The sequence below is a fragment of the Leptodactylus fuscus genome, chromosome 6 (genome assembly GCF_031893055.1).
Source record: "Leptodactylus fuscus isolate aLepFus1 chromosome 6, aLepFus1.hap2, whole genome shotgun sequence".
In the NCBI taxonomy this organism is placed as follows: Eukaryota; Metazoa; Chordata; class Amphibia; order Anura; family Leptodactylidae; genus Leptodactylus; species Leptodactylus fuscus.
In genome coordinates, this window is record NC_134270.1 from 114,392,618 (window position 1) to 114,417,653 (window position 25,036).

The following is a 25,036-nucleotide window of genomic DNA, read 5'->3' on the forward strand; positions in this document are numbered from 1 at the left end:
TTTGGACCAATTCATGGTGGAGGGAGCCTCTAAAAACCCCAGTTTGGACCAATTCATGGTGGAGGGAGCCTCTAAAAACCCCAGTTTGGACCAATTCATGGTGGAGGGAGCCTCTAAAAAACCCAGTTTGGACCAATTCATGGTGGAGGGAGCCTCTAACCAGCCCAGTTTGGACCAATTCATGGTGGAGGGAGCCTCTAAAAACCCCAGTTTGGACCAATTCATGGTGGAGGGAGCCTCTAAACAGCCCAGTTTGGACCAATTCATGGTGGAGGGAGCCTCTAAAAACCCCAATTTGGACCAATTCATGGTGGAGGGAGCCTCTAACCAGCCCAGTTTGGACCAATTCATGGTGGAGGGAGCCTCTAACCAGCCCAGTTTGGGCAAATGCATGGTGGAGGGAGCCTCTAAAAACCCCAATTTGGACCAATTCATGGTGGAGGGAGCCTCTAAACAGCCCAGTTTGGGCAAATTCATGGTGGAGGGAGCCTCTAAAAACCCCAGTTTGGACCAATTCATGGTGGAGGGAGCCTCTAAAAAACCCAGTTTGGACCAATTCATGGTGGAGGGAGCCTCTAACCAGCCCAGTTTGGACCAATTCATGGTGGAGGGAGCCTCTAAAAACCCCAGTTTGGACCAATTCATGGTGGAGGGAGCCTCTAAACAGCCCAGTTTGGACCAATTCATGGTGGAGGGAGCCTCTAAAAACCCCAATTTGGACCAATTCATGGTGGAGGGAGCCTCTAACCAGCCCAGTTTGGACCAATTCATGGTGGAGGGAGCCTCTAACCAGCCCAGTTTGGGCAAATTCATGGTGGAGGGAGCCTCTAAAAACCCCAATTTGGACCAATTCATGGTGGAGGGAGCCTCTAAACAGCCCAGTTTGGGCAAATTCATGGTGGAGGGAGCCTCTAAAAACCCCAGTTTGGACCAATACATGGTGGAGGGAGCCTCTAAAAACCCCAGTTTGGACCAATTCATGGTGGAGGGAGCCTCTAAAAAACCCAGTTTGGACCAATTCATGGTGGAGGGAGCCTCTAAAAACCCCCGTTTGGACCAATTCATGGTGGAGGGAGCCTCTAAACAGCCCAGTTTGGGCAAATTCATGGTGGAGGGAGCCTTTAACCAGCCCAGTTTGGACCAATTCATGGTGGAGGGAGCCTCTAAAAACCCCAGTTTGGACCAATTCATGGTGGAGGGAGCCTCTAAAAAACCCAGTTTGGACCAATTCATGGTGGAGGGAGCCTCTAACCAGCCCAGTTTGGACCAATTCATGGTGGAGGGAGCCTCTAAAAACCCCAGTTTGGACCAATTCATGGTGGAGGGAGCCTCTAAACAGCCCAGTTTGGACCAATTCATGGTGGAGGGAGCCTCTAAAAACCCCAATTTGGACCAATTCATGGTGGAGGGAGCCTCTAACCAGCCCAGTTTGGACCAATTCATGGTGGAGGGAGCCTCTAACCAGCCCAGTTTGGGCAAATTCATGGTGGAGGGAGCCTCTAAAAACCCCAATTTGGACCAATTCATGGTGGAGGGAGCCTCTAAACAGCCCAGTTTGGGCAAATTCATGGTGGAGGGAGCCTCTAAAAACCCCAGTTTGGACCAATTCATGGTGGAGGGAGCCTCTTAAAAACCCAGTTTGGACCAATTCATGGTGGAGGGAGCCTCTAACCAGCCCAGTTTGGACCAATTCATGGTGGAGGGAGCCTCTAAAAACCCCAGTTTGGACCAATTCATGGTGGAGGGAGCCTCTAAACAGACCAGTTTGGACCAATTCATGGTGGAGGGAGCCTCTAAAAACCCCAATTTGGACCAATTCATGGTGGAGGGAGCCTCTAACCAGCCCAGTTTGGACCAATTCATGGTGGAGGCAGCCTCTAACCAGCCCAGTTTGGGCAAATTCATGGTGGAGGGAGCCTCTAAAAACCCCAATTTGGACCAATTCATGGTGGAGGGAGCCTCTAAACAGCCCAGTTTGGGCAAATTCATGGTGGAGGGAGCCTCTAAAAACCCCAGTTTGGACCAATTCATGGTGGAGGGAGCCTCTAAAAACCCCAGTTTGGACCAATTCATGGTGGAGGGAGCCTCTAAAAACCCCAGTTTGGACCAATTCATGGTGGAGGGAGCCTCTAAAAACCCCAGTTTGGACCAATTCATGGTGGAGGGAGCCTCTAAACAGCCCAGTTTGGACCAATTCATGGTGGAGGGAGCCTCTAACCAGCCCAGTTTGGACCAATTCATGGTGGAGGGAGCCTCTAAAAACCCCAGTTTGGACCAATTCATGGTGGAGGGAGCCTCTAAACAGCCCAGTTTGGACCAATTCATGGTGGAGGGAGCCTCTAAAAACCCCAATTTGGACCAATTCATGGTGGAGGGAGCCTCTAACCAGCCCAGTTTGGACCAATTCATGGTGGAGGGAGCCTCTAACCAGCCCAGTTTGGACCAATTCATGGTGGAGGGAGCCTCTAACCAGCCCAGTTTGGGCAAATTCATGGTGGAGGGAGCCTCTAAAAACCCCAATTTGGACCAATTCATGGTGGAGGGAGCCTCTAAACAGCCCAGTTTGGGCAAATTCATGGTGGAGGGAGCCTCTAAAAACCCCAGTTTGGACCAATTCATGGTGGAGGGAGCCTCTAAAAACCCCAGTTTGGACCAATTCATGGTGGAGGGAGCCTCTAAAAACCCCAGTTTGGACCAATTCATGGTGGAGGGAGCCTCTAAAAACCCCAATTTGGACCAATTCATGGTGGAGGGAGCCTCTAAACAGCCCAGTTTTGGCAAATTCATGGTGGAGGGAGCCTCTAAAAACCCCAGTTTGGACCAATTCATGGTGGAGGGAGCCTCTAACCAGCCCAGTTTGGGCAAATTCATGGTGGAGGGAGCCTCTAACTAGCAGAGTTGTGGGAAAGCAGGGTGGAGGGAGCCTCTAACCAGCAGAGTTGGTGGAAATCAGGGTGGAGGGAGCCTCTAACCAGCAGAGTTGGGGGAAATCATGTTGGAGGGAGCCTAGTATTAGCAGAATTGTGCAACGCTTATGGTGGATGAGTATGAGGATGCGGAGGAATTGGAGAGGTTGAGTACAGACATGGAGTTTCATGTTGGGGTGCTTTACACAGGTGGGCACAAAAATGAAGGCTCTATCCAGTGGTGGTTCATTTTTATCAAAGTGAGCCGGTCGGCACTCTCAGCTGACAGACGGGTGCGCTTGTCAGTGATGATGCCACCGGCTGCACTGAACACCCTCTCAGATAGGACGCTGGCGGCAGGACAGGACAGCACCTCCAAGGCATATAGGGCAAGTTCAAGCCACAGGTCCAACTTCGACACCCAATACGTGTAGGGCGCAGAGGGGTCGGAGAGGACAGGGCTGTGGTCGGAAAGGTATTCCCGCAACATGCGCCTATACTTCTCACGCCTGGTGACACTAGGACCCTCCGTGGCGGCACTTTGGCGAGGGGGTGCCATCAAGGTGTCCCAGACCTTAGACAGTGTGCCCCTCGTTTGTGTGGACCGGTGAGAACTTGGTTGCCTACTGGAGGAACTGCCCTCCCTGCCGCCAACGTCACATGCTGGAAACATCTCCATCATATTCTGCACCAATTGCCTGTGGCAAGCATTGATGCGATTGGCCCTCCCCTCTACCGGAATAAAAGACGAGATGTTGTTTTTATACCGGGGGTCAAGGATAGCAAAGATCCAGTACTGGTTGTCCTCCATGATTTTGACAATACGCTTGTCGGTTGTAAAGCACCCCAACATGAACTCAGCCATGTCTGCCACAGTGTTAGTTGGCATGACTCCTCTGGCCCCACCGGAAAGTTCAATCTCCATTTCCTCCTCATCCTCCATGTCTACCCATCCGCGCTGCAACAATGGGACGATTCGAAGTTGCCCGGAAGCCTCCTGTATCACCATCACATCATCGGACAACTCTTCTTCCTCCTTCTCCTCCTCCTCCTCCTCCATTAAACGCGATGAAGCGGACAGATGTGTGGACCTACTCTCCAGCTGTGACGGATCGGATGCTATCCCTGACTCCTCTGTGTGATCTGAGTTATCCCTGATGTCAATCAGGGATTCTCTCAGAACACACAAGAGCGGGATTGTAAGGCTCACCATCGCATCCTCAGAGCTCACCCTCCTTGTGGACTCCTCAAACACCCGTAGGATGTCACAAAGGTCTCTCATCCATGGCCACTCATGGATGAGAAACTGAGGCAGCTGACTTTGTGGCACCCTAGGGTTTTGTAGCTGGTATTCCATCAAAGGTCTCTGCTGCTCAACCACTCTATTCAACATCTGAAACGTTGAGTTCCAGCGTGTGGGGACGTCGCACAAAAGCCGGTGTTGTGGCACATGCAGGCGTTGCTGGAGAGATTTTAAGCTAGCAGCGGCTACTGTCGACTTGCGAAAGTGGGCGCACATGCGCCGCACTTTCACCAGTAGCTCTGGAACATTGGGGTAGCTCTTTAGGAAACGTTGCACCACTAGGTTGAAGACGTGGGCCAGGCATGGAACATGTTGGAGTCCGGCAAGCTCCAGAGCTGCTACCAGGTTCCGGCCGTTATCACAAACGACCATGCCTGGGCCCAGGTGCAGCGGCTCAAACCATATTGCCGTCTCATCGAGGAGGGCATCCCTCACCTCGGAGGCAGTGTGCTGTCTGTCCCCCAAGCTGATCAGCTTCAGCACAGCCTGCTGACGTCTACCAACGCCAGTGCTGCAACGTTTCCAACTCGTAGCTGGGGTCAATCTAACAGCGGAGGAGGAGGCGGTGGCGGAGGAGGAGGCGGTGGCGGAGGAGGAGGCGGTAGAGGAGGAGGAGGAGGGGGGTGTTCTTCTCGTGTCCCTGCCAGGAATGTTAGGCGGGGAGACGAGGTACACCGGGCCAGTTTGGGAAGCAGTCCCAGCCTCAACTACATTCACCCAGTGTGCCGTCAGTGAAATGTAGCGTCCCTGTCCGCATGCACTTGTCCACGCGTCGGTGGTCAAGTGGACCTTTGTGCAAAGCGCGGAACTAAGGGCCCGCCTGATGTTGAGTGACACGTGCTGGTGCAAGGCGGGGACGGCACACCGGGAGAAGTAGTGACGGCTAGGGACGGCATAGCGAGGTGCCGCAGTTGCCATCAGGTCCAGGAAGGCGGGAGTTTCAACAAGCCGGAACGCCAACATCTCCTGGGCCAGCAGTTTAGCGATGTTGGCGTTCAAGGCTTGCGCGTGTGGGTGGTTAGCAGTGTATTTCTGCCGCCGCTCCAATGTCTGAGAGATGGTGGGTTGTTGTAAAGAAGCGCCTGATGGTGCCTTTGATGGTGCAGGAGAAGGAGATAAGACAGGAACAGGGGAGGATGAGGGAGAAGTCAACAAAGTGGCGGAGGCAGATGAAGTGGTGTCCTGGCTCGTCCTCTGGAGTGCATCGCCAGCACAGTCAGCAGTGGCAGTGGCAGAGGCAGAGGCAGTGGCAGAGGCAGTGGCAGTGGCGTGAACGGCAGGCGGCCTTTGTCCTGCCGTTGCTGCCTGCCACTGATTCCAGTGCTTGGATTCCAAATGACGGCGCATTGAAGTGGTGGACAGGTTGCTCTTCTCAGAGCCCCTAATCAATTTCGAGAGGCAAATTGTGCAGACAACACTATATCTTTCCTCGGCGCATTCCTTGAAAAAACTCCACACCTTCGAGAAACGTGCCCTCGAGGTGGGAGTTTTTCGGGGCTGGGTACGAACTGGAACATCTTGGGAGATTCCGGGTGTGGCCTGGCTTCGCCTAAGCTGCTGACCTCTGCCTCTGCCTCTAGCTACCCTTTTTGGTGCTGCACTTGCCTCAACATCCACACTACTTTCCCCGCTTGACATCCCCCCTGTCCAGGTCGGGTCAGTGTCCTCATCATCCACCACTTCCTCTTCCAACTCCTGTCTCATCTCCTCCTCCCGCACAATGCGCCGGTCAACTGGATGCCCTGACGGCAACTGCGTCACATCATCGTCGATGAGGGTGGGTTGCTGGTCATCCACCACCAAATCGAACGGAGATGGAGGAGACTCTAGTGTTTGAGCATCTGGACACAGATGCTCCTCTGTTAGGTTCGTGGAATCGTGACGTGGAGAGGCAGGTTGAGGGACAATGAAAGGAGCGGAGAACAGCTCTGGGGAGCAGGGACAGTTGGGGTTATTGTTCTGTGAAGCTTGGGAATTTTGGGAGGAAGGAGGACAAGACTGTTGGGTAATAGGAGGAGAGGAGGCAGAGTCTGACTGGCTGCTGGACAATGTGCTGTAAGCGTTCTCTGACAGCCATTGCAAGACCTGTTCCTGGTTCTCGGGCCTACTAAGGTTTGTACCCTGCAGTTTAGTTAATGTGGCAAGCAACCCTGGCACTGTGGAGTGGCGCAATGCTTGCTGCCCCACAGGAGTAGGCACGGGACGCCCTGTGGCTTCACTGCTACCTTGCTCCCCAGAACCATTCCCCTGACCTCGCCCACGGCCTCGTCCACGTCCCTTTCCGGGAGCCTTGCGCATTTTGAATTCCCAGTTAGAAATTGGCACTATATACCAGTAGCAAAAATTGTGGGTGCACGTAACCCCAATATATTCTTTGAATTCCCAGTCAGACAATGGCACTATATACCAGTAGCAAGAAATGAGGGTATTTATAACCCCAATATATTCTTTGAATTCCCAGTCAGACAATGGCACTGTATACCAGTAGTAAAAATTGTGGGTGCACGTAACCCCAATATATTCTTTGAATTACCAGTCAGAAACTGGCACTATATGGCAGTAGCAAGAAATGAGGGTATTTGTAACCCCAATATATTCTTTGAATTCCCAGTCAGAAACTGGCACTGTATACCAGTAGTAAAAATTGTGGGTGCACGTAACCCCAATATATTCTTTGAATTCCCAGTCAGACAATGGCACTATATACCAGTAGCAAGAAATGAGGGTATTTATAACCCCAATATATTCTTTGAATTACCAGTCAGAAACTGGCACTATATGGCAGTAGCAAGAAATGAGGGTATTTATAACCCCAATATATTCTTTGAATTCCCAGTCAGAAACTGGCACTGTATACCAGTAGTAAAAATTGTGGGTGCACGTAACCCCAATATATTCTTTGAATTCCCAGTCAGACAATGGCACTATATGGCAGTAGCAAAAATAGTGGGTGTATATAGCCCCAATTCTATCGCTAGGGGACTTGCAGGGTATTTCTGGGGTGAAGGTGGGGGGGCACACCGTTGGAACGGGTATCGGGGGTATATATCGGGTATACGGGAATACACTGACAGTGTATTCCATTCAGGATCCTGGGAAAGCTGGGTTGCGGCGATTGAGCCCGTCAGTGCCACGTTACACTGACAAGCTTCTCCCTGGAATTTAGCTCTTACAAGAGCTGTTGTGGTTGTCTTCTTCTTCCTATCCTAGCCTGTCCCTGCCTACCCAGAATCTAAGCCCTAGCTAGCTGGACGGAAACCTCCGTCCTCGGTGAATTGCAAGCTCAGAATGACGCGAACCTGGGCGGCGCTGTTCTTTTAAATTAGAGGTCACATGTTTTCGGCAGCCAATGGGTTTTGCCTACTTTTCTCAACGTCACCGGTGTCGTAGTTCCTGTCCCACCTACCCTGCGCTGTTATTGGAGCAAAAAAGGCGCCAGGGAAGGTGGGAGGGGAATCGAGTAATGGCGCACTTTACCACGCGGTGTTCGATTCGATTCGAACATGCCGAACAGCCTAATATCCGATCGAACATGAGTTCGATAGAACACTGTTCGCTCATCTCTAGTAATGACAGCTTCACTATAGTTGTTGTTTGACACATTGATGCTTTAATCTTGTGGCCTGGGTAGCTAGGGTACCTGGAGGGGTTATCTCGAACCTTGACCAGTGAGACTCAAGATTGTCAGTTTAGGTGACACACACAGTGTAGCAAGTGACCCTTGGTAAGGTTTACTGTTTTTCGTCTTGACGCCATATAATTTGGTCAAGGCCTAATTTTTTAAACTGGGAGGCCTGGTGTCAATACAATTGATGGAGAAGCATCTATGAAGCAGAGTAGGCCTCGTAAGACTGACAAGCAGTAAGATGGTACAAGCCTGAGGGGAAAGTTGGAAAATGGCTCCTCTCCTAGGACAGAGAAAAAGTGGCTGTGCCTGGTCTTGCAGACCTCAAACATTGTGAGCCTGCGTCAAGAAAAGAGATCATTTTAAGCCAAGATCAGAGAAGAGAGTTGCTGTGTCTTAAACAGACATTATTGGTTAATTTGCATATGAGACATAATGTGCGCCTGTGTTATTAAATAAAAAGGAGGTTACTAAACAGTTAATTAGTTCATTACGTGTCTGCTGTTTTTCTTGCCTTTCCACTACAACTACATCACTTATGGAGAGTTGTGAAACAGAATAAGCCCCCTGTGTCCTTACAGAATCAATCCAAAAATTCGGACCAGTTTCAATTCACTAATATTTTGTGAAAAAACTAAAATTGGTTATTTTGTATTATTTTCTATAAATGAAATCTTCTAAATCAAATATGAAGCAACAGCTGCCATTAGGTTTAGACATCTAAGTATCTCCATGGTTACAGACTATAAGCGAGCGCGGTGTAGTCTGATTCTGCACTCATACTCCCTTCCATCTGCCCCTGCTTATTGCTAACGTACATTATCATAGGTTGCCAAGAAGTCAAAGACAGATGATGGAAATATGACTATAGGATCAGACTTCACAAGGTTTGTTTGTGGTCTGTAACCATGGAGCCACATCAATATGCATAGAAGCTGTACAGAAAAAAACCCAAAATGTTACTAATAGGTACTTAGTGAACCATCCATTACAATGTTAAAATATTGTCTTGTATCAAGTCCCTGTATTTCCTATTTATTTTACTTTTTATGGCATTCGTGTCCAGAGGCACAGGCTATATACATTGGGTCCCACCCCACCAATATTGTAGACATAGGCAACCTTTATTATTTGCCTTTTGGCCTACTCTAGGTGATCAATTTTAGAGCGGCTGAAATCCTACTGTTATAACTCTGGAGTGTTACTTTTAGTAGTGGTGGTTATTGGTATTGCACTTGTGCACCATAGACTTGAATGGGACACTGCTGTAGTAGGGTTACCCCTGCTACTAATAGCATGTCCAGTGAGCAGCACAGTACCTGTCCTATAAACAATGCTGGGAGCTGTGCAGTTGGACCCCCTCTAATCTAAAATTGAGATCCTATCTTAAGCATAGGCTGTTTTGCAAAGGTGGATAACCCCTTTAACTTCATAGATGACATTTCCCATTTCTCAAATACAGCCTTTGACTGAATTAAATTCCCAAGAGCAGCACTCGTAGAGCTTTTATATATTGTCCCTATTCTGCCAGCGTCTCTAGATAAACTGCTGACTCTCTCAAGTGTTTCAGTGAAGGGGGGGAGCCTGCAGCCTCAAGATAAAGCATTCGCCATGTCATGAGGATTCCCTGCTGGTTCAGATAAACGGCAGAGTCCTCCCTTTGCATTTATCTGTCTCTTATACCGCCTTCACAGACGGGGAGACATTGCCCATTGAACCACAAGTGCATTATTGCACTGGGGCACTTTTTATAAAAGGTAGGTCTTTATGTTTGGCCTTTGAGGTTGATTATTACAAGTTACCTATAAGGGCTATTAGCAGTGTATGTGCACCTTCGCATTGCATGATCATGCTAAAGCAGTTTTTCCCATGCAACTTCTAAGTTTAGCTTTTCATTGGGGGCTTTCAATTACTTGGGTTAGGATTAGCAGGTAACCAAAAACACGGTGCATTGCCATGTGTCCCTATAACTGGTAAATATGTTAAAGGTTCTGTTGTTTAACATAGAAAGGGACAGTTGTCCCTATTGTAACAAGTGTGAGGGTTTCTGAGATGTTTTTAACCATTGATGTGCCCAGTTGGGACTTGGACGCTGTATGAGATACAAAGTAGTGTTATATACTTTGATGTGACAATATAAAACTGCAAAAATATAATATTAGAACTGGCACGTATGGTACAATTTCCACGGGGTGCTTTTATTTCTGTTCTCTGACATTTACTTTGCATGGTAAAATTAAACATGTGCAAAGTCATTGCCTAGTGTTGTACTGAGTGGTGTATCTAGTGTCCATCCATCAGGGTTCATAAAACATAAGCATTTCATGGGTTAAACATAAATCTAATGACAAAATGAATAGTTAATGAGATGACACAATATACCGGTAGGTCTAGTATGCTGAGATATGGGGCGTTGTATGAGAAGCTTTTATGATTAGTCATTATAACACATTAATACTAACCTAATAACTACTCTTTATTAAGAGAACTCTCCTAAGCAGTTCCTTATATCTCAGCTTCTTTGAACCCTGAGAGTATCATGTAGGGGACATGTAGGGCTATTGGAGTTAAAGGGTTGTTTCATCTCAATGCTAGGCTTATGGATGCCATAATAGTGGCCCCTGCATGGGTCCCCCCTTATGAGCCCGGGCAGGCCACAGCTCTCCTTCTATTACACACTGTTAGACAATGTCTGTCCATTTATTGCAGAGAAAGGTATTTATTTGGATGGCCTCATGTAATACTACATTAACATTTCCCAGCAAAATCAATGGTTTGCCAGTGGTCTTGTTAATGGGTTGTCAAGGATGAAGTCATACCTGAATTTGGCACGGCTGACCCTGCTTTCACCAGATGTGGCATAACAGATGACTGTATACACAGACCCACAGCAGTAATCACTCCTTGCATTCATCAACCTAATTGATAATGAGCTATCACATTTCATTCATCGTAATAGAACTGGTTGACCACATGCTCTGAAATGCAAGGCTATGGAGTGTTAGCTTGAGGGTTGGCCAAATCTCAGGAGCCAGGCAGTCAGTACGACTTGAGATTCTCTGCAGGATCCTGACTGTTCTGGTTTCTATCTATTCATGACTATGGAAATTCTTATTGGCACACTTGCTGCAAGTTAGCCTGCGGCAGGGTGCGTCAAGTGCACCAGGGCAGTGACTCCAAAGGAAAACTGAAGCTCTTCCACATTCTGTAGGCAAACATAGAATTTGTATATCCAGTAAAAGATACCTACTTGTGGCCACAAGAGATGGGCGAACCTCTGGAGATTCGTTGTGAAGAGTATTAGAGAGGATGAGCCCTTTGGTTTGTTTGGGCCCAAAGTTGTTCAGCACAAACCAGAAGTGCTATTACTATACTCAGGGGTGATTGTATAATTAGAGGTCTAGGGGAGCTGCAGCCGTGTAACAAACAGTTATACTCACCTTACCTGAGCTTTGGTTGTGTCATCCTCTTCTGGCCTCTGGCTGACATCATTCGCCCTGAGGTTACCACTGAGGCCTGTGATTGGACATCATTGGTCAGATGGGGTTGTGATGATGCTATGACCCAGGAGAGGAAAGACAACGTGAGTATAATTGTTTTGTAGCTGCACCTTCCCTGGGCCTCCACTTATAATCCAGAGTATAATAGTGTTTCATGGATGGTGAACCTGAAACTTTTGGAAAATTCAGGCAAATCTAGTTTAATCTCACCAGTGTGCTTATCTCTAGTGGTCACAAAGATATGTTTTTGCTCTTATTAAAGACCACTACTCCCTTCACTCTTCAAGTGTTAAACGTACAGGATCTTCTGAATAGGGTTACTGTCACGGTGTGTGGTGGGGAATTTTAGAAATGTATGGAGCTTTTATTTTTCTCTTGAATAGAAAAACACAAGGAAGACCTATTCCTAACAGGAATTCCTATTTACTCTACTCTTACTTGGTAGTCCTGCAAAATCCGCTTTATTTATTTCGTGTGTGCAAGCATGTGATGTACGGTATATTCTTTATTACAGTTGTCACCTTGCAATTATGTTCTGTTGGAGGAATTTGGCGCTGATTTTAAAGCAAGAACATGTACAGTATTTTTTCCCATTTAACCCTTGCCTTGGGATCTTCACTATGCGTTCAGTAAGTGAAGTGACAGCCCCAGGCGCCATGTAACTGTGCCACAAACAGTTTATTGCAGCATAAGCTACCTCATACTTCCACCTGACTCCCAAAACACTTGTTCACCCTATCTGGGTCATAAACTCAAGCTAAAGTTTCCCTTAAAGCATTTTTTACCACTTCAAAGGAAAGCAGCAGACATTTCTTGATCTTCTGTATGTGTCTCCCCTGGTGATGAGAGACTCAATAAATCTCATTGCCGGGTGTAGATGTTCTCATACCCCATGAAATAAGGTACTAAAATGGATCCAGTCCAAACATGGTCGCCGTGTTTTCGCCTCAGCAGACACCTCATTCCCCCGCTGAGCCGATTTCTCAGTAGCTTCATGATTTTAACACGTCTCTGTGATGTATTGCTACCTCAGTTTTTACTCCATGCCCTCCTCCTTCCATGTTGTGCCCGCTGGAGGGAAAAGCTTTTATGTAGCTGCATCTGTACAGATCACAATACAGGATTTTATGTGGCACAGTAACTGGGAGCAAGCAGACATATTGTTCCCAGCCCTGTAACACATAAATGCTGGGAACACATGACTCATGGATTTTATTTACTGGGGTCTATAAATACTACACAGATATACTGGGAGCTGCCTCCGTCTGCTCCGAAATACACACAGTCTTGTATGAGCACATTCTTACAGTAGTTTGTTATGGCATTGGGTATCCAATTGGTAAATTACACACAAATCTTATTGTATTGTCTTGACTTTAGTATTAACGTGTGATTGTTTCTTATGCGGGTTTTCACCTGAGTCAGTGATTCATGTTGGCAGTCACTGCAGGACTTTGCTGCATCTGAAGGGAACAATGGGCAGACTGCAGATCTGTGCTGTGTGTGGATGGACAAGGGTCATGCTTTCTCTTCTTTGGGCAACCATACTGCAGAATAAGATACTTATAAGATATTCAATGTGTGCAACAGCCAGTGGGACCTAATAGTAAATGCTTAAAGGGTATTCATGCACACTAAGCTATTTCCTAAAGTAAGCTAGCCTTATTCTACCATTTACAAGGGACACACTAATACATTTACCGTTATGTAGTGATATCTCATATAATAGCAAATAGAAGGCTTGGTATAAAGGAAATATGAATGGCCAGTACATACCCATATCTTAGGAGGTTCTTGTACAAGAATTGCACAACAATTTAAAGGAACCGTTGAATTCACAATAACAATTTTGCAATAAATGCATAATGCCCTATTTTATAAACTTTCTGTTGTGGTTTCTCAGATTCCCAGTTTCTTCATCATGTCTGTAGAATGGACACCACTTTCTCAGTCTGCGCTTTTGTAGACTGAGATATTTTTCCCTGCTTGTGGATGCGCCATTCAGAAACAGTGGGGGTGTCTCGAGCTGCCCTATGGATAGTGCACTCGGTAGTCTAGGATAGTCCCCCTGCTCTTTGATTGACCTGCCAAGAGTAGGGAGGAGTGTCTCAGACTACTAAAGCACTGTGTGCATAGAGTTGTCTGACAAGTAGGTTATGCTGGTCCTCCCGAGAGTGGAGGGTCACTTTGATTTCCTGCATCTTATATTAATAAGCTGAAATAGGGGTAAAGCAGTGCTTTATGCTTACATATTAGATGCCAGGCTGATGTCATGTATATTGAACTACGGTAAGTATAGTAGTAGTTCATTGCCATATTACTCTCTAGAGAATAGCCTGCAATTTTGCATGGGTTTTTATTACAAAGATGCAGCTCTTACCTTACCTCAGAGAGTACATTAACTTGAATCTGCAAAGCCTTCATAGCTGGAATGTCGGCATTAATAACCCTAATGTCACTATTAGTTATACAGACTCTGGGAATGCATCCTGTCTCTGCACTTCCTCCCTGCACAGTCATTGTGCTCCTTCTGGTCCCTGGCAGCCGCACATAATTGACGTTACCCCGCGGGGTATAGAGCCCAGCTTGTAAGAGCACATTAATGTCTGAGATTTTCCCGATGCCATTGTCTGTGAAATACAGGATCTAGTTTTAGCACTTTATTGCCATCTTGCCACCTGTGTTGGTACTGCACCACGTCATTGGCATGAAGCTCGATTAACCTGTACTTTATTCTGCTATCTAGGTTCATCATACTCCAGGATGACTGATCAGTATCAGGATTATGATGCAGTGGGGGACCACGCCGGTGATGTGTCCACTCAGGGGGCCTATTCAGAAGTGGCCGGTGGAAATGATGGTGGTCACGCAGAAGAGGGTGTCATCAGGCTGCCAACTGCATCACAACATGGAGATGGTGAGTGGGGACCTTACACAACTGGAGCAAGAAGCAATGGTGTTGTTACTGGCAACCAGTTAGATTGTATAGATCACTTTTATTATGATTTATAGCATGTCTGCCACAAAACTTGTTGGGCACAAACACTAAAAACATCGGTTTACACCCCTTGATCATCAGGTGAAATCTGCTGGGTGTATACTGAGTAAATAGTTCTCAATGAGGCAGATTTACTAATACTGTCTACGTTTAGTTTAACTTTACACTTCCTACTGTTTGGCTTAGCAGTTCTTAGCACACAGAGTTACAGTTTAGGCCATGACCCTTTCCCACGAGGGCATACCCCTTTTCCAATAGATGTTGTTCGTATAGCAGAGGCAATGCTTGTTTTTGGCAACCTTGTTTTTTATGCTACAAGTTATAATTTATTAAAAGTTAAGTTTTAAGAAGAAGTGGATCGCTGGATTTTTTTTTTTATCTTTTATCCCTTTTCCAATAGGCGAACTCCTTCACACAAATTGGGAAAGTGTCTAGCACACATGATAAATGTGGCACACAGCATGTTAGTTTTTTAATGCAAATTACGCCAGAATTTTGGTGCATTTTGCTTAATAAATCTCCCCAATGTATGGAATTTGGATTCCATATGGAATATGGGAATAATGGAAGCATAATGGAGGCAGTTTTGGTTGAATTCTTCTAGTAGGAGAGCACATCTACACTGTTTTGTAGACTTTTAAGTTCTCTCCAGACAAACATTTTTTGTACTTGGGTTATTCTGCAGATTCTGATCTGATTTTCCAACATATTTCAATATCCCCAAAACCTAAAAATGTCTCCTTTTATCTTGACCCCCTGCTGTTACCATGGCAGAACTGCCTACTAATACACAGCCTCCCATTTTACTAAACCGCATCTCAATGGCTCCTCTTGCTGGCATTGAAGAGCTGTATGACCCCCTTGAGGCTGGAGAGCAGTATATCTCTAGCTCTGCAGGTAAGGCCTCTAGTCTATATATAGAAGGTAGTAGTGATTTAGATCCTGTGTTTGCTTAGCTATGTCTGTCTAGAATGTAGCGAGCATATTTTATGAGGTCTGCAATTGTTGACATGCTTGTAACGTAATCTATTATTGTATAGTACTGTAAGCAAATGTACTTACTCATTGTTATCCAATTACTATAATGTATATTCAGTCTAGAGCCTTCACTGCTAATAATCCTTAGTCATGCCGCATAGTATATTGATGGTGTGGCACATATAGCACTAAAGCCTCTGTCAGCAGTTAATATGTCATTGCAATTGTAGCTGCAGCAATGGACTGCTGACAGAACAACCTTTATAGGAGAAAGCTGTAAGTGACAATGTTATATATGCTAGCTGGCTGCAGTCTGTGCACTTAATACGTGGACTTGTACTAAATGGGTTTAGGTAATGTACAGAAGTGTTTTTTGTAAGGTTGTGTTCACATGTAGTTTGTGGAGTGATCAGGAAACACTCAGCAAAACCACTTAATGTTTTATATCAGCCTGACATAATATTACATTGTGGTTTTTGACCAAGCAGCTTGTAAAGTTGAAATACATTAGCCCACATTTAATGACGTGTCATAGTAACATAGAGATGAGGCTGGATGAAGACACAAGTCCACCATGTCCATCCTGTAACCTACAGTGTTGGTCCAGAGAAAGGCAAAAACCCCCATGAGGCTGAAACCAATTGCCCCATGTCGGGAGGAAAAATGATTTTTCACACCAAATCCAACAATCCTCATCAATTTCTGGATCAACTTCTCATCTCCAAAAATCTATTACTTAATCCATTAGTAAGACAGCCTAAACTTAGACCCGGCAATCACATGATGAGTCAAATTTATCATCACAGTGTGACAGATTTAGCTCATCTTAATAGAAATTAGACACTATCCACTTATATAAGCCATCTCATAGTTGGCTTACTTTAGAATTCATTCAGTTCATAAATATGGTACATTTTAGGATTAACAGGGCTCCTGATGGGCTATCAAAATGGGTGCTAATGAGACTAAGAATTTGTAAATGATGCCAAGACTTTTTAGACTTGGTGCCATTTACAGCTAGCCCCTTCACCACATTGCCTCTTTAGGAAGATAGCTGATAGGTGTGAAACACACAGTCACACAATAAGCTGGTCACATGTCTTGATTAAATTCTATCTCTGACCTCAGGACACTGAATAGAGTTGAATACATATGTGAAGCAGGAAGCTTTTAGCTTCCTGCTCCACCATTCAAGCTGCCATTAATATTGCTGCGATTGAATGCACATCTGTTGCATCGAGTGGAAAGTCTGCATTGTGCACAGAGCTCTACGGGAATGAGGTTTTTTAAGCATTACTTTCGTTATTTGTATGGAAGAGCTTTGTGGGGCCACTAGAGAGCATTAGTCTATGTGGGTGGCCACATAGGAGCATTATTGTGTGTGAAGTCATTGAGGAGCGTTATGTTTCGTGGAGGTCACTGGAAAGTATTATACTTTGTGGGGAGCCTTGTGGATAATTATACTGGGAAGTATAAGGCTGGGTGAAGGTGTCACAGAAGAGCATTAAACTCTCTGGGGGTCACTGGGGGGGGATTGTACAGTGTGTGAGAGGGCACTGGGGAGCACTGTATTGTGGGAGTCCACTGGTAAACATTATACTTTGTGTGTGGGGCACCAGAAAGCACTACACTGTGTGTGTGTGTGTGTGTGTGTGTGTGTGTGTGTGTGTGTGTGTGTGTGTGTGTGTGTGTGTGTGTGTGTCGGGGGTGCAGATCAATATACAGAGGAGGGCACTGGGGAGCATTATACTGTTTGGGTCTAAAAATTGTTTTGGCTTATAAATTTTTCAGGAGCCTTTTGCTATTTTGGCATAAAAATAATTACAAATTTACCTAAACTGATTTACACCAAAAATAAGGTACAACTTATTCCAGACCTGCGATGAAAGGGCCTTGGTAAATGTAGGCACTTATTTCAATGTGTTACACTGGTATTAGACTGTATCTAACATGTGAATACTCCTCAACAAGCCTTGCAGCCATATTAGATGGACAAGTAATAGAGATAGGAACTTGCCCTTTTATCATCATGGCTCCGCCATGTGGTCGAGTGGATGTGACTTTTCCATACACTTGCCTACGCAAGGACAAGGCAGCCGATTCCCTGCTTACTGCTTAATAAGTTACCTGCAGAACACACATGCTCACTCAGGTCTGACTACCATCTTTACTTGCAGAATACCACAGGAGTTAACAGTTCGTTCAATTACAGTAAATTTCAGTAGGTTTTTAGTATAATGGTAATAAAACATGAGAGCAGTAGTCCTATGGCAGCACACAGCAATCTCCCTGGTGTCGCCAGTGTCACGCTCAACTAACAAGGGTTCTACTTCTATAGCTTATGATAGATGTGATAGTGTGGGCCCCAGCCCCGGACTGACTTGAATTTCCCGCATTGACGTGTGGCCACAGAAGTCAGAAACGAACACTGGACAGAAGACTTGAAGGGAGTTGGAAATGCATAACGTTGTGTACGAGGGCTGTACTTTATGCTGTGTGGAAAAGACACCGCTCGCTGCACTATCAATGGGTGTGATCTGGTTCTGCCCATTTGGAAGAATCATCATCCTGTCCTCTTTCCCAGAAAATGCTAGATCATAAAAGACATGATGACTCAGCTACAAAATACTTAAAGTGACATTGGCACACAATAAGCTAGTCAATAGTCATCATAGTTATCGCAACATATACAAATGCACAGTGCACACAGTGATTTACTGCACAGTTGCAATGTATCAACAGCACATATGCACATAAACAACATATACACAATATACAGACTTGGCCCATTGTGAGTGAGGACACAGTCTAAGTTTCACACCTAAGGCCGTATTTGTGGAAGGTGGGAATTCTACCACTTTAGATAAAGATGGTTTTTATTTGCTATTCGCTGACTGCAAGTGAAAGTCTAGTTGTAAGGAAATGAGCTTTTTCATGATTTAATGATTGAAGGGTTTTTATGGGGGTGTACAGAGTTTACCTTGGTGGTCTCTGCAGCCTGAGATGCAATACCAGGTTTGGCCACATGTACAGATGAACCATTGCACATTGAATAAACATTAAAGAGGTTGGTGTTGTTCCATTTATGTCACAGCTGATTGGTTTGTTTTCATGGTTGGGACCCACTCCTGAGAAAATATGTATGGCATAGATGGGTACTATCCCCACAGTGCAGCATACCTTGTACTGTCACCTTTACAAGTGGATAATAAGTGATATCTAGATCATGGCAAATATCAATCTAAAGACAGATACCATGTCCTATCTAATTTATCTCAAAATGATAAAGCTCTTTGTTCGATACTAGCTTGTTCAGAGTGGTAAACCTCACTTGCTATGTCTATCATGCCTTGTCAGTCACCATGCCAATCCAAATACCCCAGGCACAGGTCTAGCACATTACCCTGGAGATCAGGTTCACATTTCAACATCTGACCGGATGCACTAACATTCCACGTTCTTGTCGCCCTCTCTGTTACTAGGAGCAGATCTATGCCCAAACCAGGAAATAAGTTATAGTTTCTTCTCATTGAAGAGAAGCTGCATGTCAAAGCCAACATGAGTTCAGATGTTAAAGGTGTTTTCCGTTTTTAGACAAATATTGAGCAGATTCTTGTTGTTTGTATAATGAATCGTTATATTATTATCCAATAAACTTATATCAATACCTCCTGGTTTTCTAGATCTGCTGTCATTCATTCTCCTTGCTCCGAGTAGATAAAAATGGGACCAACTTCATGTGATTTGTAGAGATGAGCGAGTAGTATTCAATCGAATACCTCCCCTGCATAGTTATAGGTGTAATCCGTCGATTACCAAGGGGTTAAACACATTGAATTTTTACTGTGTTTAACCCCTCGGTAATCGACCAATTACACCTATAACTATGCAGGGGAGGTATTTGATCGAATACTACTCGCTCATCTCTAATGATATGCAGTCCACGATCATGTGGATCACACAGTGGCACAGCACAGCAATCTGCCTGGTAACAGGTGATGCATCTTTGTGTCCATCAAATGACCATGGACTGACTTTTATCCTTTGGAATTAAGCAGAATGAATGACAGCTAACAGAGATCTAGAAAACTGTGAAGAGATCTGGATTCTGTTACTTTTTATTATACAAACAATAACATTTGTCTGAAACTTGTCAATCCCTTTAAGGTGAGACCACCCCTGCACAAGAGTAGCACTTTTTTTTTTTTTATTTCATACCACCCCTTTAAAGGTTTCCCAGGTTTACAAAAACACGGCTTCTAAAAACACGTGCCCACGTTCTCTCCGGTATTGCACTGCAGCTGTACTGAATGTAATACTACTCACAACCTGTGAGCTGTTATGGCGCCATATACTTCTAATTCTATGCAATTTTTTTTATTAAAAATGTTGCATGGCTCATGATAAAATCAATCTTGTAAGTAGTCCAATTTCTCTTGCATGTGTCTCATGTATAGGCTGCAAAGGGAGAGGCGGGTTTATGCAAATTAAATGTATTTTCTACATTAAAGAGTTGGGGTGGGGCTTAACATGTCTCAAAATTGAAAATACAAACATTGGTAAGTATCTAAATCTGCTGTATACCCCCCATTCTGTTATATGTAAGACAGTGATACGTATAAAACGCAGATCTGCCATAAGCCATTGCTTATTCATTCCACTGTATGACCCCTTTAGGCATTGATAGCAGTCTCAAAATGTGGCGTCAGTCACCCTCAGTGGTTTCTGGAGCCCTTTCAGCTTTTTATTCATGGCACATTGATAAATCTGCTCAATTGAATAACACAAAAATAACATGGACATATGGGGGTTAATAAAAGCTGCAGTAATCCACACCAGACACACAGCGGGAGGCCGTAGGTAATCTCATGCAATGCTGGAAGTAGAATTAAATGTCTTATTACGTGCTCTGGGCACTAGGCAGCCACACATTGGCACCTTGTTAGTAAAGAACCTGGAGCAAATTAACCCTGACTAACACTACATTTGGAAAGGAGACAATATTAGCAGTGAGGAATTGCATAGACAAGTGTACCCTGGGTTATATTTATTGTGCTGGCTATACACACGTTTAACGCATACTGTTTTATCATCCCATTGCAGATGGAACCACTGTGCTAGAGGAGGATCTAGCTAATGGTGAAGCAGTAAAAGAACAGGGTCATACAGAGATCCCTGAGGCAACCACTGGTAAGGCAGGACATGGCCGGGATAGCCACTTACATGCCGTTGCCCCTCTTGGTACGGCTTTGCCTTTGGCTCTGCCATTCTTTTGCCTATGCTTGAATTTGCATTTCTGCTCAAAATCTCTCGATGCTGAGCATGCATGCCTCGTGTGTGGTAAAAGCAAGGTTTGGATCAAAAACTTTCAAAGAACATTGATTCCCAACAGCCAAAAGGTAGAGTGCCAGCATTTCCAGTAGGACAGTAACAAGGGAACCCTTCTAAGCTAATTGTACCACCATTTTGTTGGCAGCCATATTAACAGCATTTACTGTGGGCTGTATGACTGGTGCACTATTCCATTTGTACCATTAGTAGCTGAGTTAGTAATTGAGTTAAAGAGATAGATATTGGAGAGGTCTTTTTTCCCCAAAAACTTGTGTCACTAGGGCCATGTCTGGTATTACTGCTCATCTCCATTCATATTAATGGGGCAGAGCTGTATTAATGAAATTGTGGATAAGGGTGGCACTGTTTCTGGAAAATGAAAACCACAGGTTCCAGACCACTCCTCCTAAGGGAGCCTTCACACGGAGTTTACGCTCCGCTCATTCAGACGTGTAAACACGTGTCAAAGTGACCGCTGTAAAACACAATCCCATAGACTTCAATGTGTGCCGGTTTTACGTGTACTACACATTGAAATCAATGGGAGGCTTTTAAACCCATTGATTTCAATCTGTAGTGCACGTAAAACCGGCACACATTGAAATCTATGGGATTGTGTTTTACAGCGGTCACTTTGACGCGTGTTTACGTGTCTGAATGAGCGGAGCGTAAACTCCGGGTGAAGGCTCCCTGAGACTGTGATATTGATGACCTAAGGATAGGTCATCAGTACTATAGCTTTGAAAACTCCTTTAAGGTGCCTGTACACCTTCAATAGCTGTTGGCCATGCATGTGTTCAGTTGACAGCTATTTCTCCTGAATTCTTCATACACATGCAATCTCGGTTAGGTGAAATGTCCGTGTGGTCACAATGAGGACAGTCGAAGAAAGTACTGCCAGACATGTCGAAATCCACCATGAATGATTGTCACCTATGGATATGGATGACTTTATTCATAGCTGTATAGGCACCTCTAAGTAGAATTCTACTTTGTAAAGTACAATATATGTCCCTGTTAATACCCATTCACTACGCCCTCAGGCTTTAGAGTAGCCCAGTTCACTTCACTAGCAGAGGCCAAGAGATAGCGATTAGATGGATTATTCCGCTGTAGCTATTAATGTAATGCCCCTTCTTTCATACAGATACAATTCCATTTTGTTCCATTGCCTTTTTTTATCACACACTTTAGTTGCCTCGCTGCTTCTTCTAACTTTGCTTATACTCTTTTTCTAGATCTAACAGTTTCTTAAAGGGGAGTTCAAGTTTTATGTAAAGCTTAACATTGTATAATGTAACCTGGTTTCAGCTCCTCATCACTAAATGCTTTCATTCACTGACCACTAGCAGGGAACTTACAAAGGTGCGAGGAACTGAAACAATGGATTTTAGAACATAAGTTTTATATCTAAAATGTTAAGCTTTATTTGCATGAAATGTGAACAAATCCTTTAAATCTAGCACAGGACGAGGACCCTATCTCTTCTCTTTATCTGCGGTATGGTTTTCTTGGCTTTGCTAGCATTATTGCTATTAGAAAATAGTCTCCCCTTTCTGCCTTCTGCAGCGATTATTCTGGATTTTCTCGCCTGCTGCTGTTTTATTTCTGTCCTGTTCAGATCGGATCATAAGACCATGCTGTTACACTAGAATAGCAGCAGCTAAGACAGACAGCAACAAGGAGCTTGATTCCTGCTTATTGATATACAGTTTACACAACAATCTCTTATTATAACAAGCAATAATGAATAAAATACATTCTCACGGGTGCATTTATTTATGGCAGAGCAGCTTTACCAACTTATTACCACATAAGCTACTATTACTACATAAGCAAAGCTGCTATGAAGTGCCATATACTTAAGGTAACTGTCAGATGAACAAGTCAGCAGCTGTTCCTTATAAGAAAGAAAGAAGTGTAAGTTAACGCTACCATTATACATGTCTGTTGTTCTGATCCGTCATACATTGAGAACAATGGATAATAACGGTAGGAGAGTGACTGATACAGACAAGAACGGTCCGTCTGCATTTACTCTAATGTAAAAACTTGACGGACTCTTTCATCAGAGGTGTTTACTTTTGTGATGGAAGACAAAGTTATGCCTGCAGGACCTTTTGTTCAGTCTCCATCTATAACACTATTGCTGTTGTTGTCCATTGTTCTCATCTTATGACGGATGTATAATGGCAGTGTGAATGTCTCTTAAGCCAACACCTTTACCAATGATTCAACTTCTTGGGAATATAGGATCAGGTGCATTAAAATTCAACATACCTGATTTTTACCCTAACATCTGTGTTAGATTGTGAAGTTGTTGGGTTCAGCTGACTTTTATGTAATGGGTAGGAACATCTATAGTTCACGTGGTGTGATTGTCAGAATACAACATTGAAGGAAAGCCACAATCTGGAGCTCCTTTAGGCTAAGACTAGCTATTCACATTAGATAGTTGCTGATTGAGCAATGTTTGGTCTTCAGCTAGCTCTTCTGTCTCTTCCATACATATGCACCATTGGCTCAGCTGAGAGTGTATAACTTGTAAATGGGGAGAGGGAGCAGAGCAGCTCTCAGACACCTCAGGCAGTATACAAAATAACATAATGGAGCTCTTACCACCTGGAACGATATAAAGCCAATGTAGAGCCGATGTAAACTTCAACAGCAATGGGAGTCTGCACGGAGAATCCCAGACTATGCTACGGGATGTAGGAGACTGAAGGTAGAAGAGTTACTCCAGCATGTTACTTTAAAAAATAACTTTTAATTCAAAAGGTTAAAAATACAAGAACATGGGTCCCACACATGTATAAAAAAGGAGCTTACGCGTTTTGTGACTATACAATATGTCCCTTAGTCACAGCATTTTGTACATATGTGGGACCCATGTTCGTGTATTTTTAACCTTTTGAATTAAAAGTTATTTTTTAAAGTGGCATGCTGGAGTAACTCTTCTACCTTCAACCTCAGGCAGTAGCCTATTTCCACCAGAGTAAAAGGAGCAAGCATGTTAAACTCAACTGCCTGATCCCTTTATACCTCCTACATCTGCCACCTTGGGAGAGTCAGGAGACCACCTAAAAGCAGCAAGGTTTGTTCTAGATTCAAGAAGGATCATCAATCTTTCATCACACTGCCTGTACTAAACTGTCTACAGATGATGGTCCTAGTCATAGTTTATCTGAAAATGTAGTGGGTGCCAAGACCAACTATATCAGCTAGATCATCTAGCAGAAGCCCCTAGGACCAGGTTATAGCACATTTTATTAGTGACAGTCTTTTAGTTTACATTCTTCAGACTAATGTAATGAAATTGCTGGCCTAGTGAAACTATCACATTCTGGATTCCTAGACTATAGGGCAAATGAGTTAGACACTTGGCATGCTTTCGCTTTGCTGTGGCTAGCTTCTGGACATCTGAGATCAGTCAGTGATAGTCATTGAGGACTGCTTACCGATCTTAACTTTATATCCTTTAGCCGAGGAAGCTGGTGTTGGCAATACCCCCAGTCAAGAGGACCAGGCTGCAGAGAGTGCAGTGAAAGGTACTTTATAGCCCCACACACATTGAAAGAAGATCTATACGTGAATACTAATCCATTCCTGAGCATTTTGTCAATTTTAATGTGCAGAGTTGATGGTAGATTTGGCATGTAATGTCTCTAGGTTCTTCATCAATATATTTCTCACCAACAATACAGTACTTCTAAAACAGTGAGCTGTGGAGACAAAGGTGGCTTGTTTATTTTATTATATTCAACTGCGTATTTTGTTTTATGTTGTTAGCTATTCTTTTTCTTTGCAGTTTTAGTAAAAAAAATTCTAAGAAAACAATGCAAGCCCCATCTAGAAATGTTCCCTTTTACATGAATTCAGTTCTTTCTCATTCATGGGTATTGTCTTGCACGGGCAAGCCCTTGTCTTTTTGACGTCTCTTGAAAGACTCTCTAAGACTGTTTGAGTTGGTAAACTGTAATGTTTATACTTGTTTCCATTAAGCATGGCAGGCTCAAATGCCATCTGTTCTTTACTTTGGTAAAGCTGGCCCTACACATTAGACAGAAGAAGGTTGGTACCTAAACAACCATTGAAAGAACAATTATTTGGGGAACAATAGTTTTATAGACACTGCAGTACACGTTTTAGTTCATGCGAACTGTTAGTCATTCAGCCTGGCTGTTCAGTGAATCAATCCGTACATGTTAGACTTCTATTGGCCGAACTTGCGATTCGGACAACCATCTAGAGCGTATAGGAGACTCCCTACTCTTCCCTGATGGAGGAGATAAGGATCAGGCAGTCAGATTTCATATACAGTCCTATGAAAAAGTTTGGGCACCCCTATTAATCTTAATCATTTTTAGTTCTAAATATTTTGGTGTTTGCAGCAGC

The 25,036-nt window shown here is 44.3% G+C and overlaps 1 protein-coding gene across 11 annotated transcripts in view; it reads left to right on the forward strand.

The window, feature by feature from the left end:
- LOC142208529 (microtubule-associated protein tau-like) overlaps positions 1-25,036 on the forward strand; it is a 77,261-nt gene that overhangs the window by 23,308 nt on the left and 28,917 nt on the right. For 10 of the 11 annotated variants that reach the window (XM_075277103.1, XM_075277107.1, XM_075277108.1 and 7 more), the window contains 3 exons: positions 14,081-14,251; positions 20,414-20,500; positions 24,124-24,189. In XM_075277103.1, the coding sequence (XP_075133204.1) occupies positions 14,098-14,251; positions 20,414-20,500; positions 24,124-24,189 (307 nt within the window). In that variant the 5' untranslated portion in view covers positions 14,081-14,097. Of the gene's footprint in view, positions 1-9,514; positions 9,592-14,080; positions 14,252-20,413; positions 20,501-24,123; positions 24,190-25,036 lie in introns of those variants that run through there. The other variant, XM_075277112.1, reaches the window with a different exon arrangement.